This window comes from Nematolebias whitei, chromosome 1, assembly GCF_014905685.2.
Source record: "Nematolebias whitei isolate Nwh7 chromosome 1, NemWhi1, whole genome shotgun sequence".
In the NCBI taxonomy this organism is placed as follows: domain Eukaryota; kingdom Metazoa; phylum Chordata; class Actinopteri; order Cyprinodontiformes; family Rivulidae; genus Nematolebias; species Nematolebias whitei.
This window is the reverse complement of record NC_056498.1, coordinates 46,503,095-46,515,387: the sequence shown is the minus strand read 5'-3', so window position 1 is coordinate 46,515,387 and position 12,293 is coordinate 46,503,095. Positions and strand designations below refer to the sequence as shown.

Sequence of the window (12,293 nt, the reverse complement as noted above, 5' to 3'; positions counted from 1 at the left end):
TCACACAGAGGAATGGAACAGTCACGAGATGATCAGTTTAAAACTCTTGCATCACAGGCGGCGGGTGACAAGCATTTCTTCAACAAGTGACGTCTTTAAATCAAATGTGTAACTTTGTCTCGAATCGGAGGTTTAAAGTGTGTGACGCTGCCCTCTAGTGGATCATCAGCGGTTCTACGTTCTGTTAAACTGAGAATAAATGCATTCCTGCATGTAATCCCATAATCCTGAGGGGAAGTTCATGTCCAAAATGAGAAACTCCTCAATCATCTTCATCTTTTAGACCGTGTGAGTCAGATTCTCTCGCAGGTGAGGCGTAGTTTTTCCTTTGAACCGGAGCAGAGGCAGGTACGGTCACGAGACGACTCCCCGCCTGAGGTGGGAGCAGCGGAGAACCTCCTCGTGTCGTCTCCTCCTGTGATCAGGGCTCCTTCATTTGTTATCAGATCAGCGATACGATGAGAACAAGCGCCTCGTTCGTTCCAGTCAGATGAACGGCAGCTCAGGTGGAAAAAGACACAAACAGTCCTCGGATGAGTCACGTTTGTTGTTGCGCCGCACGGAAACTTTATGAACTCATCAGGACGTTCTGCACAAATCTGACCTGAGCGTGGTTTCAGTTTTACTCAGAAATACAAGAAGAAGTTTAAAGTGTCTAACGCCGACATTCCTCCCTGAAGCCCAACAGTCTGGGGCTTTTATTTTGTAGCAATCTAAGCTGACAAAATGGCCGACGCTGTGCTGAAGAAACTGTATTAAAGAGTGAAGAGAGCCAAGACTTGAGAAGAAAAATTAGGCTGCTGTTAACGGCTAGTTAGGGTCACCATGGTAACCATACGCCTGAGTTCAGCAGCACTCTTAATGGCAGACAGAAATGCAGAGCAGAAAGTAAACCTCAAAAAACTCCGTCTCTGTGCAAAGACTAAACAATTCTTGAACCGTGACTTTCAGAAGCTAGTCCAGTTGGTTTGTTTGTTAGTTTTAGTTGTAAAATGTCCTGTTATGAAAATATAAAAAATATCTGCATGTTGTTATTTTTTACTCGGAATGAGTCGTGTGAGCTCCGGTCAGAGGCCTGCAGGCCACAAAAACCAGAGCGTGTACCAGATATGATGGAGACATCAGTTTTGACTGGAAACATGAAAATGTTGAGCACAAAAATAATTAGAAGGTTAATTAGTGGAGATGGAAAACTCTTCACCTCCTCAGTCAGAAAACTGCCCTCTGAGTTGGGAGTTGAGTGTCGCCTCAAGTGAAAGAGTTGAACTATCGAGTTTTGTTCAGTGAGGGGAGAATGGAGCGTGAGATCAACAGATGGATCGGTGCATCTTCTGCAGTATTGTGGACTCTGTGCCGGTCCAGTGTGGTGAAGAGGGAGCTGAGCTTCAAGGAGAAGCTCTCTGTTTACCGCTCAGTTTACGTTCCTACCCTCACCTCTGGTCCTGAACTCTGGTAAGGATGGACCCTGGGCGCCTCCATAGGGAGGTCCTTTGGGCATGTCCAACTGGGAGGACCCCGAGACAGATCCAAGACACGCTGGAGAGATTCTGAGTCCTCCTAGAAGATCTGGAAGAGGTGACTGTGGAGACAGATGCTGGACCTTCCTGCTCAAGCTGCTGCCCCCGAAACCTGCGTCCAGAACAAGACGATGGATGACAGAAAATCTTTAGCTGAGTCCTTCTTTGATTTCTACAAGGTGTGAACTTCTTTACAGCCACAAGAGGGAGACAAATACCTACAATCTGTAATTTGACTGGAATGCACTAGTCTATATATATATATATATATATAAACATATAATCACTTGTAAGCAGTGTATTTATGTTATTAGTTTGGAGAGAAGAGGTAGTGAGTATTTAAATTTTAGTTCTTTGCAGTTTTCATCATTGGTCTGCTGTTGTGCACATGTTGGTTGTGTTGTGTTGAAAGACTTGTTTTTTAATTAATCCACATTTTCTCCCTCTGAAAACCCCCACACGGTTCACATGAGGAGCAGAGAGAGGAGACAGTGTGAGAAAACAGCTCCTCTGAGCTGCCTGGTGGGGCAGATTAAAACCAGATGTGTCCCAGAGGGGAGGAGCCAGTTTGTTGTGTGGGCGGGGCTTCAGGGCTTATTCTAACAGGTAGTTCAGAGAGCAAACAGCCGCAGTCAGTCAGATTCAAGTCTCAGGTCTACAGAATGCTGAGCAGGAAGGGGTCCTCGGCTGGGCCCCGGGGAGAGGACCGCGGCGGGGTCAGGGACCGGCTGCGGGTGGCCTTGGCTGGGCTGCAGGAGCTGCATCTGCTCCGGGACCGGCAGGGCGACATGGTGAGCTGGGCTCTGGGGCTGGACCGGGAGGAACCGGTCTCCTGGGTGCTGTCCGAGCCAGAAGGAGCAGGGGTGATGGGAGCCGAGGAGCAGCGGCTGGAGGCCACCCTGACCTCCCTGAAGCAGCAGCTGGTGAGGAGCTGGTCGTTTTATTTTAATTTGCTGGAGTCAACGTGATGTTTGGGTTTACAGTTAAAACCTTCTGACTGATCAGAACTATAAGTGTAAAGGTGAAGGTTGAATGAATGATCCCGTTTATACGTTGATTTTATGATTTTCACAACTACTTTTATTTTAATGGCTTTTTATTGTCGTCTGTCTAAAACAGGTCTAATGAAAATGAGTCCTTGTGACTCAATGAGACCAACCTGTATAAGTTAAGGTTAATTAAAATAAAAACTACATCTAACCTTCAGCTCATTTAGGAGATGAATTCTGTCTTTTAATTTTTTACTTTTCAACATATTTATTTACTCATTTATTTATTTTCCCATAGAAAAACATTAAAATCACAGATTCCTTCAAAAACTTTGTTCTCCTTGAAATCTGTTTTGTTTTTGTCTTCTTTTGCTGCCATGTTGCTACTTTTATTTAGCTTTTAGCGAGCCTTTTGCTGCTTTTGGCTTTTAGCTGGTTTTGAAACATTAACCCTTTTATTACTTTTAGCTACCATAATACTAGTTAGCTTTTAGTTATTTTTTTGTTACTTTTAGCATTTATTTAGCTAGTCTTTTGCTGCATTTAACCATGTTTTGATACTTTTAGCTGGCATTTTTGACACAGCCAGCCTTTTGCTAGTTATAGCTATCAAAATGCTAGATTTACTTTAGCTTTTACTTCGCCTTTGAGTACTTTAGCTTTAAGCTAGCCTTTTGCTACCTTTAGCTTTTAGCTGGTGTTTTGAAGCATTAGCCAGCCTTTGGCTACTTTTAGCTTTTAGCTGTCTTTCTGCTGCATTTAGATTTTAGAATTTGCCTTTTGCTACGTTTGGCTTTTAGTTGGTGTTTTGAAACTTTTTTTTTTTTTTGCTTTTACCTATCATAATTCAAGACTTAACTTTTAATTATTATTTCTTTACTTTTAGCATTTAGCTAGTCTTTTGCTACTTTTATTCTTTAATTACAGTAGCCTTGCTGCATTTAGCCAGTTTTGATACTTTTAGCTGATGTTTTTGATTCATTAGCTAGCTTTTCTCTATTTTTAGTTATCAAAATGCTAGCTTTAGCTTTTAGTTAGCATTTTGTTCCTTTTGGCTTTTACCTAGTCTAAAATGTTCAACCAACTAAAATCTAAATGCAAGTTAAAGTTTCAAAACATTAACTAAAACTATATAAATGCTGGCCAAAATCTAACGGTAGCCAAAGAATTTCTAAAAGTAGAAAGACAGCTAATATCGCTGAAGAGCCATGTTGTTTCTAGCCGTTTAACTTTTTTTAAATAAAACTTTTTGTACGTCTTCGATCTCCCGTCAGCTGATCCTCTCACTCGGTCTGTAATAATTACCAGAAACCTCCTGTGCTCAGCGGGGGGTAGGAAGTCGTGTCATAAATCAGGTTCATTGCAGGGCCCCGAGGAGCGTTTATGTGCGCGTGCACGTTTTTGTGCACGAGGGCTTTAAGAGTGGGGGGTGAAACCTCAATCATTAACTCCTAAATGTCAGGAAATAAAAGCCAAATGTTCCGCTCCGAGCGGCTCCGTGAACATGGAGGCCTGGGCCGCTGGTGGAACCGTTTGGAGATGGAGCAGAACCGACACGACAGAAACACGAGGCTTAAATTAGCTTAGCAGGTCTGTTGGGGATAAACATCCTGTCCGTGGTGGGCGATGATGTAACCGCCCGTGTTTGTGTTTCTGTACGAATGCTGTTAGCAAAATATCGTTAACTGTCCTTACAGAAGGTGCTCTTTTACGATGCTCCGAAAACGGCTGCAGCTCAGTCAGATTTGCGGATAACAAGCTAAAGTTTTGTGTGGTGGTAGCCGAGACTCGTTCCCAACACACACGAGTGTTCAGCGTAAGGTTCGTTTTTTTCTGAAGAGAATGAATAAACAAGCGGAGCAGTCACGAGCAGCAGACCCCTGTAACCCTTCATGTCCTTCGGCTGTAAACCCACCCAACCCCCAGCGTGGAGCTAGTTTACACTCAGGCTCTCCCTGTGGGGGAGAAAGGAGTTACCCACCACCACTTCCTCTCCCCCTCCATGTCCTGCTGGGGTTAATCATCAGCCACAGCTGAGCCGCTCTCCTTGATGGCCGGAGCGTTTCTTTTATCAAAGATAACGTCCTTCATTCTAATAAATATCTTATCTTTAACCAGAGAAATTGCATTTTCTGCAAAAATGCAGTGTGAATGCTTAAAGCAGACAAACTTGCTGAGAAACAGCTGAAATGAGCTAAAAACAAAATGCTGAAATGGAAGAACAAGCCTAAATTAGCAAAGGAAACCAGACACATGTTGAATTAGGATTAAATGAGCAGAAAGAGCACAAAAATTAGGAAATCAGCTAAAAAAGCTGAAATTAACAAAGAAAATGGCTGGAAAGTAGCTGAAAGGCAAAAACATGCTTAAAGAAGAAATAGCTGAAATTAGCTAAAAATGTGGAATTAGCTTAAAAAGCCAAACTTAGCATAAAAAAGATAAATGGTAGCTAAAAGAGCAGAAAAAGCTGAAACTAGCATAATTAAGATGAAAGGAGCATAACAAGCAGAAATTATCAGAAAGGAGTTAATTACTGGTAGTCTGAAAGTAGCAAAAATTACTACAAAACACTTGTATATGAAAATAGACAAAAATAGCTAGAAAATGTAGCTGAACTGGTAGAAGAAGCTTAAATTAGCATAAGAAAGCTGAAAGAACACGTTTGCCCAATTAGACTGAAGGAAGCAGAAAAGAGCATAAAAAGCTGAAATTATCTGAAAAAAGCTGAATTTAGCAACAAAAACTGCCGAAAAGTAGCCATTACCAGAAGGACGTGGAGAGAGCATATTTTTGCTAATTTAGACTGAAAAAAGTTAAAATGTGTGGAAAAAATGTGGAATTTGCTGAAAACACTAAATTTAGCTTGAAAACAGCTAAGTAGCAGCTGAAATAGCAGAAAAAGCTGAAACTTGCATGGATAAGCTGAAATAAGCAGAACGAGGTTAGACGAAGCACAAAAATGTTGTAGTTATCAGAAAGAATCTGAAAGGAGCCCAAAACAGCTGAAATCAGCTGAAAGTATCTGAAAACAGTTTAAATTTGCAGCAGGAAGCTGAAAGAAGCTGAAGCAGAACTAAATGTGAAAGGAGCAGTAAAAGGTTGTAAACAGAGCTAAAGATATGAAGGATGGAAAATGAGCTCAGTTCATTTTTATGAGAAAAAAAATGGCAGAAAAGGCTAAATATTTCAAAACGTTAAAGTTGCACAAACACCAAAAGTCACAGCAGGTTGTCCTGAAAGAGCTGAACATTTTATGATTTGTTGAAATAGATGAAAGCTACGAGACGAGAACTGCACTGAAAAATGTACGGAATAAAAATGGATGACAGAGAGAATGCTTCATAAACATTCAGACATTAATAAACGCTCAGATGTGTTGTTGTGCGTTTTGTCCACATGTGAGTTCAGAGCTGCAACACCTGAACTCCACAGGTTCTGAGTGAAACCTCTTTCTTTCCTTTAGTCTCGTCTTCGGAAACAAGACGTCGGCCTGAAGACTCACCTGCAGCAGCTGGACCAGCAGATCCACGAGCTGAAGCTGGACGTGAGCAAGGCCTCCTCAGAGCAGCCCGAGAGCGACAGCAGGCCCAGTTCAGGTGCGTAGGCGGAGCTGCCGGGCCGTCTCAGGTACCGCCCACTCCACGCTCACCTTAAGTCGTTTCCCCGCCCTCTCCAGGTTTCTACGAGCTCAGCGACGGCGGCTCCTGCTCCCGATCCAACTCCTGCACCTCCGTCTACAGCGAGAGTCTCACGTCCTCCCAAACGAGCCTCGTCCCCATGAGTCCTGGTTGTCATGGCAACCCCCCGCCGCCGTTCGACCTGAGCCGCCGGCGCTCTGCGGACGAGAACCCACTGCGGCCCGCGGGCCTTCATCTGGGCAGCAGCAGGATTCGAGCAAACGTTACGAGCGCCGAACACGCACGACCCAGACCTGTGTCAACAGGTAGCTAAAGACATTTTACCTCCTGACAGCCGAATGGCAGCTGAAGAAATTAAAACAGAGTCATTAAAGCTAAAAGAAGCAAAACACTAGCTAAAAGCTAACAGTAGAAAAATGTTAGCTAAATAATTCAAAACACTAGCTGGAAGTTCAAAAGGCTAGGTTAAAGATAAAAGTAGCAATGGGCTAACTAATAGTTACAAAATGCCAGCTAAAAGTAAAGATAGCTAAAGATAGCTAATAAAGTAGAATAAGGCTTGCTTAAGGCTAAAAGTAACAAAAAAGGCTAGCTAGACATTAAGGTAGCCAAAAGCTAACCAAAGTTTTCCCAAAGCAGGTATAAAACTAAAGTAGCAAAAAGCTAGCTAAAAAAATTCTAAAGGCTGGCTAAAAGCTTAAGTAGAAAACACTGGCTGAAAGTAAAAAGTAGCTATAGGTTAGCTAGAAGTTACAAAATGCTAGCTGAAATTTAAAAAGCAAACAAGTTGCTAAATGCTAATGTAAGGTTAGCTAAAGGTTGCTGAACTGTACCTAAAACTATAAATAGCATAAGAAGGCAAAAGTTAAAAAAACAAAACTTTTTTTGTAGGTTATTGTATTTTTTACGGGAAACACATAAATACAGTATATAATATTGAAAAGTATAAAACTTAAACTGTAGTGCCCACCTCGTGAATGAGCTGAACGTTTTATTTATGAACAGCTTAAACAGTAAAGAGTCATAATAATAAACGAAAACAATCAGCATTCACACTATATTATCTTAAGCCTCCTATGGAGCAATAAGAACTGTTTCATCTTCTAGAGATGTTGAACATTAATTACTTTTTTTAATTTTTTCATTCATCAGGTGATCTGGACAATATGATGGCTCAAGGACTGGGCTGCTTTAAGTCTGTGGATCCAAAGAAACCCCCAAATTGTCCAAAACAGCCATTTTTCTTTTTGGAGCCCAAATTCCAGCACAGTTTGGAGCCTCACAGTGGGACTGAAGTGTACCGGTACCCCAGCCCCCTTCATGCTGTGGCTCTCCAGAGCCCAATCTTCTTCCAGGGGGGTGAAGCTGGGAATTCTGTACCTTTAGAGGGCCAAGGAGCCCCTGAAAACATTTACGACTTCCTACAAATGGGGTCCAAAACTCTGGGTTACATCGACAAGCTCCTGCACCGCAGCCTGAGCAAAATCCAAACAGAAACAGAGACTATGAAATCAGAAGACCGCTATGAAAGGAAGTCCACTGAAAATGTTCATGGATTGTCTCAGAAATGTGTGTCCATGCTGTCGCCTTCACAAGTCAAGACCAACAACGTTACTCCACTAAGCAATGACCAGAACAGGTGTTGCACGGCCACTTATGGCCAAGAAACAACATTCCGGATGAACCAGAAACCGACATTTGAAGCACCAGATGGTCTCAACCAATACTCTGCAACTACCAAGGACTACAGGCCGGATGAGGTCACCCGTTTATCCTCTAAGAAAACCTATAAACCCCAAGGAGAAAACACAAAAACAGCAAGGAGCCACTCTGATAAAAAATGTAATTTAGAGCAACAAGACATGAAGCTAAACCCAGGAATTGTCCAAGGCTTTGATGTTCTCACAGGCTCACCCGAGTTTGTGCATGCCAGGTTTGTCCCTGCTGGATCCCAGAGGGTCAAGATGAGACAAGCAGACCGTAAAACCAAAGCTGTGAAGCCAAAGCCAAAAAGCAGCATGAAGCCTCGCGTGGTGAAACACCAACACAGCTTCTCCGGAGAAAGGACCGGTGCTGAAGCGAAGGGGGAGCGCAGAAAACCAGGAAAGGGGAAAGTGATGAACAGAGTGAACACCTTTAAGGAAGTCGGAGAGAGTTCAGACTTCGACTCTGTTTTCCACAGTCCAGGGTTCATGGTTACCCACAAAGTGCAATCTAAAACCAGTTCTGTCCCTGCTTTTCCAAAGTTTGGCAAAGGTTGTAGACCACAATGCCTGGACTACGAATACCCCACAGAGCAGAGGAGGAGGAGACAGTCTTCTTCCAAATGGCAGTCTGACATGGACATTTTCCATGCCCCCTGCGTCCAGAAGTCAAAGGAGCCTCGTGTCCAGGCGTCAGAGAGCTTACAGATGGTCTGCAGTATCGGAGCCAAGTCAGGGCAGTGGATGGGGGCCCAACGGCCTTTCCAGGTTCCAGTGTTCTCCAATTCGTTTCTCCACAGTCTGAACTCCAGATACCCTCCAGCACCTGTTCACTCATCCAGTCTGTACCCACCCAGGTGCGAATCCGAGTACTCGGCCGAATGCGCCTCGCTGTTTCACTCCACCATCCACGAAAGTAGCGAGGGAGAGACAAGCGACAACACCACCAACCGCTTCGGGGACAGTGAGCCCAGCCAGAGCCTGCAGTCCTACTCGGACTCCGACAGCAGTCTGTCGCTGGAGGAGACGGAGCTCCACGAAGAGGAGAGAGGTTTGGTGTGGGCTAAAGCCTCGTTTGGGCCCACCGCGGCTGAACAGCCCCTACAACAGCTCCGACCACGCCCTGAAGCATCAACTTGCCGCATCAAAGCGTCTCGCGCCCTGAAAAAGAAAATTCGCCGGTTCCAGCCGGCCTCTTTGAAAGTCATGACCCTGGTATAAAAAAAAACCAACTAAACTCTGGGAACCCTGGGGACATCTTTGAAAACCTGTTTTTACAAATCTGATATGGTCTCTCAGAACAAAGATCTTCAACTGAACTGGCTTTTTGTGTCATTTAAACAAAAACAAGTAAAGGTCTTACAATCCTGGAAGAAATGTTTAGCCACCTTTCACGTCAGAGTTCTTCACTGAAATCAGACAAAAACTTTGGTCAAACTTTGTACGTGACATCCTGCCAGATCTTATATGTCCGCTCTCGGAGTATGTCTTGGGGATTTCCACTGCTACCACTCCAAACCCAAGCTCAATATTAGTCAAAGCAAGTTATAGCCAATTTCATTTTGGCTAACGTTGATTAGCTGTGGTGGCCATCTTGAATTAGGTAGAATCAGTCATAGTGGTACATCCAGTGTTTACTTTCTGAACGTTTTCTTAAAATCCATCTAGTGGTTTAATGAGATATTTTGCTAACACGCATTTGACTCGAGTGGCCAGAAGTTAGCACATAGAGTATTTGTTGGGAATCAGTCTCAGCTACTACCACGCCAAATTTTAGTTCTGTGTCTGTAGAACTGAGCAAACTTTACCTGTTTTTGTGTTTTTAATAACAATTTATTTGTGTTGACTCCGTTTTAATTGGTTGAAAATGTTCACCCAATGATCATTTTCTGAGTTTTTTGTTTTTCCCCCAAAATCTGCCTGCTGGTTCAAGATATTTTGCTAACATGAACACACAGCGGCTGATGACAATGAATAAATGTTGGTAAGTAAACAAAATAAAGTGTGTAAATGTATGTATGATCATTTATACTTTTTGTTGTAATACTTATTGTTGTAATTAAAGTGTAAAGTGTTAAACTGAGTTGGACAAATATCCAACATTTTTGCATTTCCTTTGACAAATATGGTTTTCATTACAATTTCATTTTAGTCCCTTACTGTAATTGTTAAAGTTTTGACTTATTAGAATAAATTGATATTTAATGTATTCGGAGTGTTTTCGGAGTTTTTATGCTTCCAGCTTGTCGTATATGGATGAATGTGTTGGTGCCCTTCCACAAAAATCAGAAAAACCCAACTGATGTTTTTCGGCCAAAAACTCCAGTTTTGTGTAATCAGTCTTAAAAAATGTAGTTTATCTCATATTGTAGTTTGCTGAATTCCCATCAGACTTTTTTTTTTCTGCCTAGTGAAGCCTCCTGGGTCTATTTCTTTTATTTTAATTTAAAATGTGACAGATCTGAAAATTTTAAATATGGAATTAAGCGTGAACACTTGCAGTGTCTCCAGACAGCTCTGAGCGCGCACACGTTTGAGACATAATGAATAAAAAAGCTTAGCTAGAGTAAAAAAAAAAACAACAAAAAAACGAGCGAAATGTTTGATGTGTATTATTCACAGTAATCATGTTATGTCAATTACTTTATGAATCTTGACACATGCATCATCACTAGACAAAAGAAGGTGAAGTGTTGTACAAGGCCTGCTACAGACTGCTGTGTTCCTGTACGGGCATACAACGTGCCGCTCGCAGTACTCTGGTTCAGTAATTGTTTAACATGTTTTAAACCTGGACATTTGCTTCTGATGTTTCCATCAGAGCTCCAGCGGTTTAAATACAGCTCTGGTGCTCTTGAGATGCGTTGGAGACACTTGCAATGACTTTGGGACACTTTGAGAGAAAGGTTGTCCCACAAGTTCAGGTTGTAAAGTATCCACAGCCCAGACAGACACCACTGTTAACGATGGCCATTTAATAAAAACTTTTCGGCTGCTCCCTTCGTCAGGGAGTTTACCACAGCAAACCAACTTGCTCGAAGAGTTGACTATTGTTTTTACACCAGGTGGCCTTCCTGACACAACCACACATCGCCTTGTGTGGAGCAGAGGGGTGGGGGGGGGGGGGGGGGGGGCAAGGGGGGGGAAGGGGGGGGGGGGGGGGGGGGGGGTGCTCAAGGTGGAGAAATGAGGGTGGAGGCAATGTGGGTGTATCACCTATCACACCCATAATTGATGTCGGTCCAGGGAGTCGAACTGGCAACCTTCCAACCACAGGCTGCCCTTCTCTAGCCTCTGTGCCACCACTATAATTATACTGTTATATTATAAATATACAGATTCATGCTCAATAATCCAGGTAGAAAAATCAACAACGTTAAGTCGGGGCCTCTGGACGGTTTCTTTTTGTTGAGACGTTTCGTCCTTCATCCAAAAGACTTCATCAGTCCAAGGAGCCACAACTAATTCAATCTTATAAATGGCACCTGCACATAGTGGGTGATGGTGCTCAGAAGGTTTCTGGAGTCCACCCTCTCCCCTGACGACTCATTTGAGGCAGTCGTGGCCAAAGCGGTTCAAAATATCATGATACACCCTCCGCCTCAAACGAGTTGGCCGGGGAGAGGGCGGACTCCAGAAACCATCAGAGCACCATCAAACTGGTTGAACCAGTTAATATTTTATTTATTTATTTATTAACCTTTATTTCATCAGGCAAATCCCACTGAGATCACAGATCTCTTCTGCCAGTGAGGTCTGGGCCTGGAGGCAGACTAACGTGCATGTTTTTAGTCTGTGGGAGGAAACCGGAGGAGAAAACCCACGCAAGCACGAGAAGAACATGCAAACTCCACACAGAAAGACCTCAGGTCCAATCGGGGATTGAACCCAGGACCTTCTTGCTGTGAGGCAACACTGTTAACCACTGATCCACCATCCTGCCAAATATAATAATAATAATAATGATAATGAGTAAAAATTCTTTGTTGAGCCTCACAAACATCTCGAGGAGCAGAGAACCTTCACACAACTCTCACATGATTTCCTCGACCTTCGGCCGTTTGGTTTAACGAGCTGCAGCCTCAACAATCGGCCCAGACAGTCGTGTTTAATTAGCGGGCGAGACTTATCAGCAGCCCTCATCGTTAGTCTGTAAGTCAACAGCAGGACTGGAGGCTGAAACACACCCACCGCCAGTTTCACAAACGCATTAAACTGATGACGGTTCAGGTTTCTGCAGGGCCTGAAGCAGCTGGTGAGCGCTGCCAGGGGCCACAGAGGATTCAGGACGGTAAGAGGCTGCTCCTTTCTGAGGTGGGACGCTCCGACACGGCCACCCAGTAATCTGTGGTCTAAAACAGCGTCTTACATCAAAACGTCTTTCACTTGCAAAATGTGAGCAGCCTGGAAACTGGACCTCAATCCAAACATCAGTTCACCAGTGCA

The 12,293-nt window shown here is 43.4% G+C and overlaps 1 protein-coding gene across 1 annotated transcript; it reads left to right on the top strand.

Moving 5' to 3' along the window:
• Nucleotides 1–2,157: 2,157 nt before the first annotated feature.
• On the top strand, nucleotides 2,158–9,299 carry dact2 (dishevelled-binding antagonist of beta-catenin 2). Its single transcript, XM_037684834.1, has 4 exons — nucleotides 2,158–2,440; nucleotides 5,970–6,102; nucleotides 6,183–6,449; nucleotides 7,297–9,299. Exons 1-4 carry the CDS (start codon nucleotides 2,180–2,182, stop codon nucleotides 9,066–9,068), a joined length of 2,433 nt encoding a protein of 810 aa, XP_037540762.1. The 5' UTR covers nucleotides 2,158–2,179; the 3' UTR covers nucleotides 9,069–9,299.
• The last annotated feature ends 2,994 nt before the right edge of the window (nucleotides 9,300–12,293 follow it).

Excerpts from the sequence above, each read along its gene's own strand:
- dact2 (XM_037684834.1), top strand. The coding sequence starts at position 2,180 with ATGCTGAGCAGGAAGGGGTCCTCGGCTGGGCCCCGGGGAGAGGACCGC. Across the intron at positions 2,441-5,969 it reads CCTCCCTGAAGCAGCAGCTG|TCTCGTCTTCGGAAACAAGA; the intron begins GTGAGGAGCTGG and ends TCTTTCCTTTAG. Across the intron at positions 6,450-7,296 it reads ACCCAGACCTGTGTCAACAG|GTGATCTGGACAATATGATG; the intron begins GTAGCTAAAGAC and ends TTCATTCATCAG.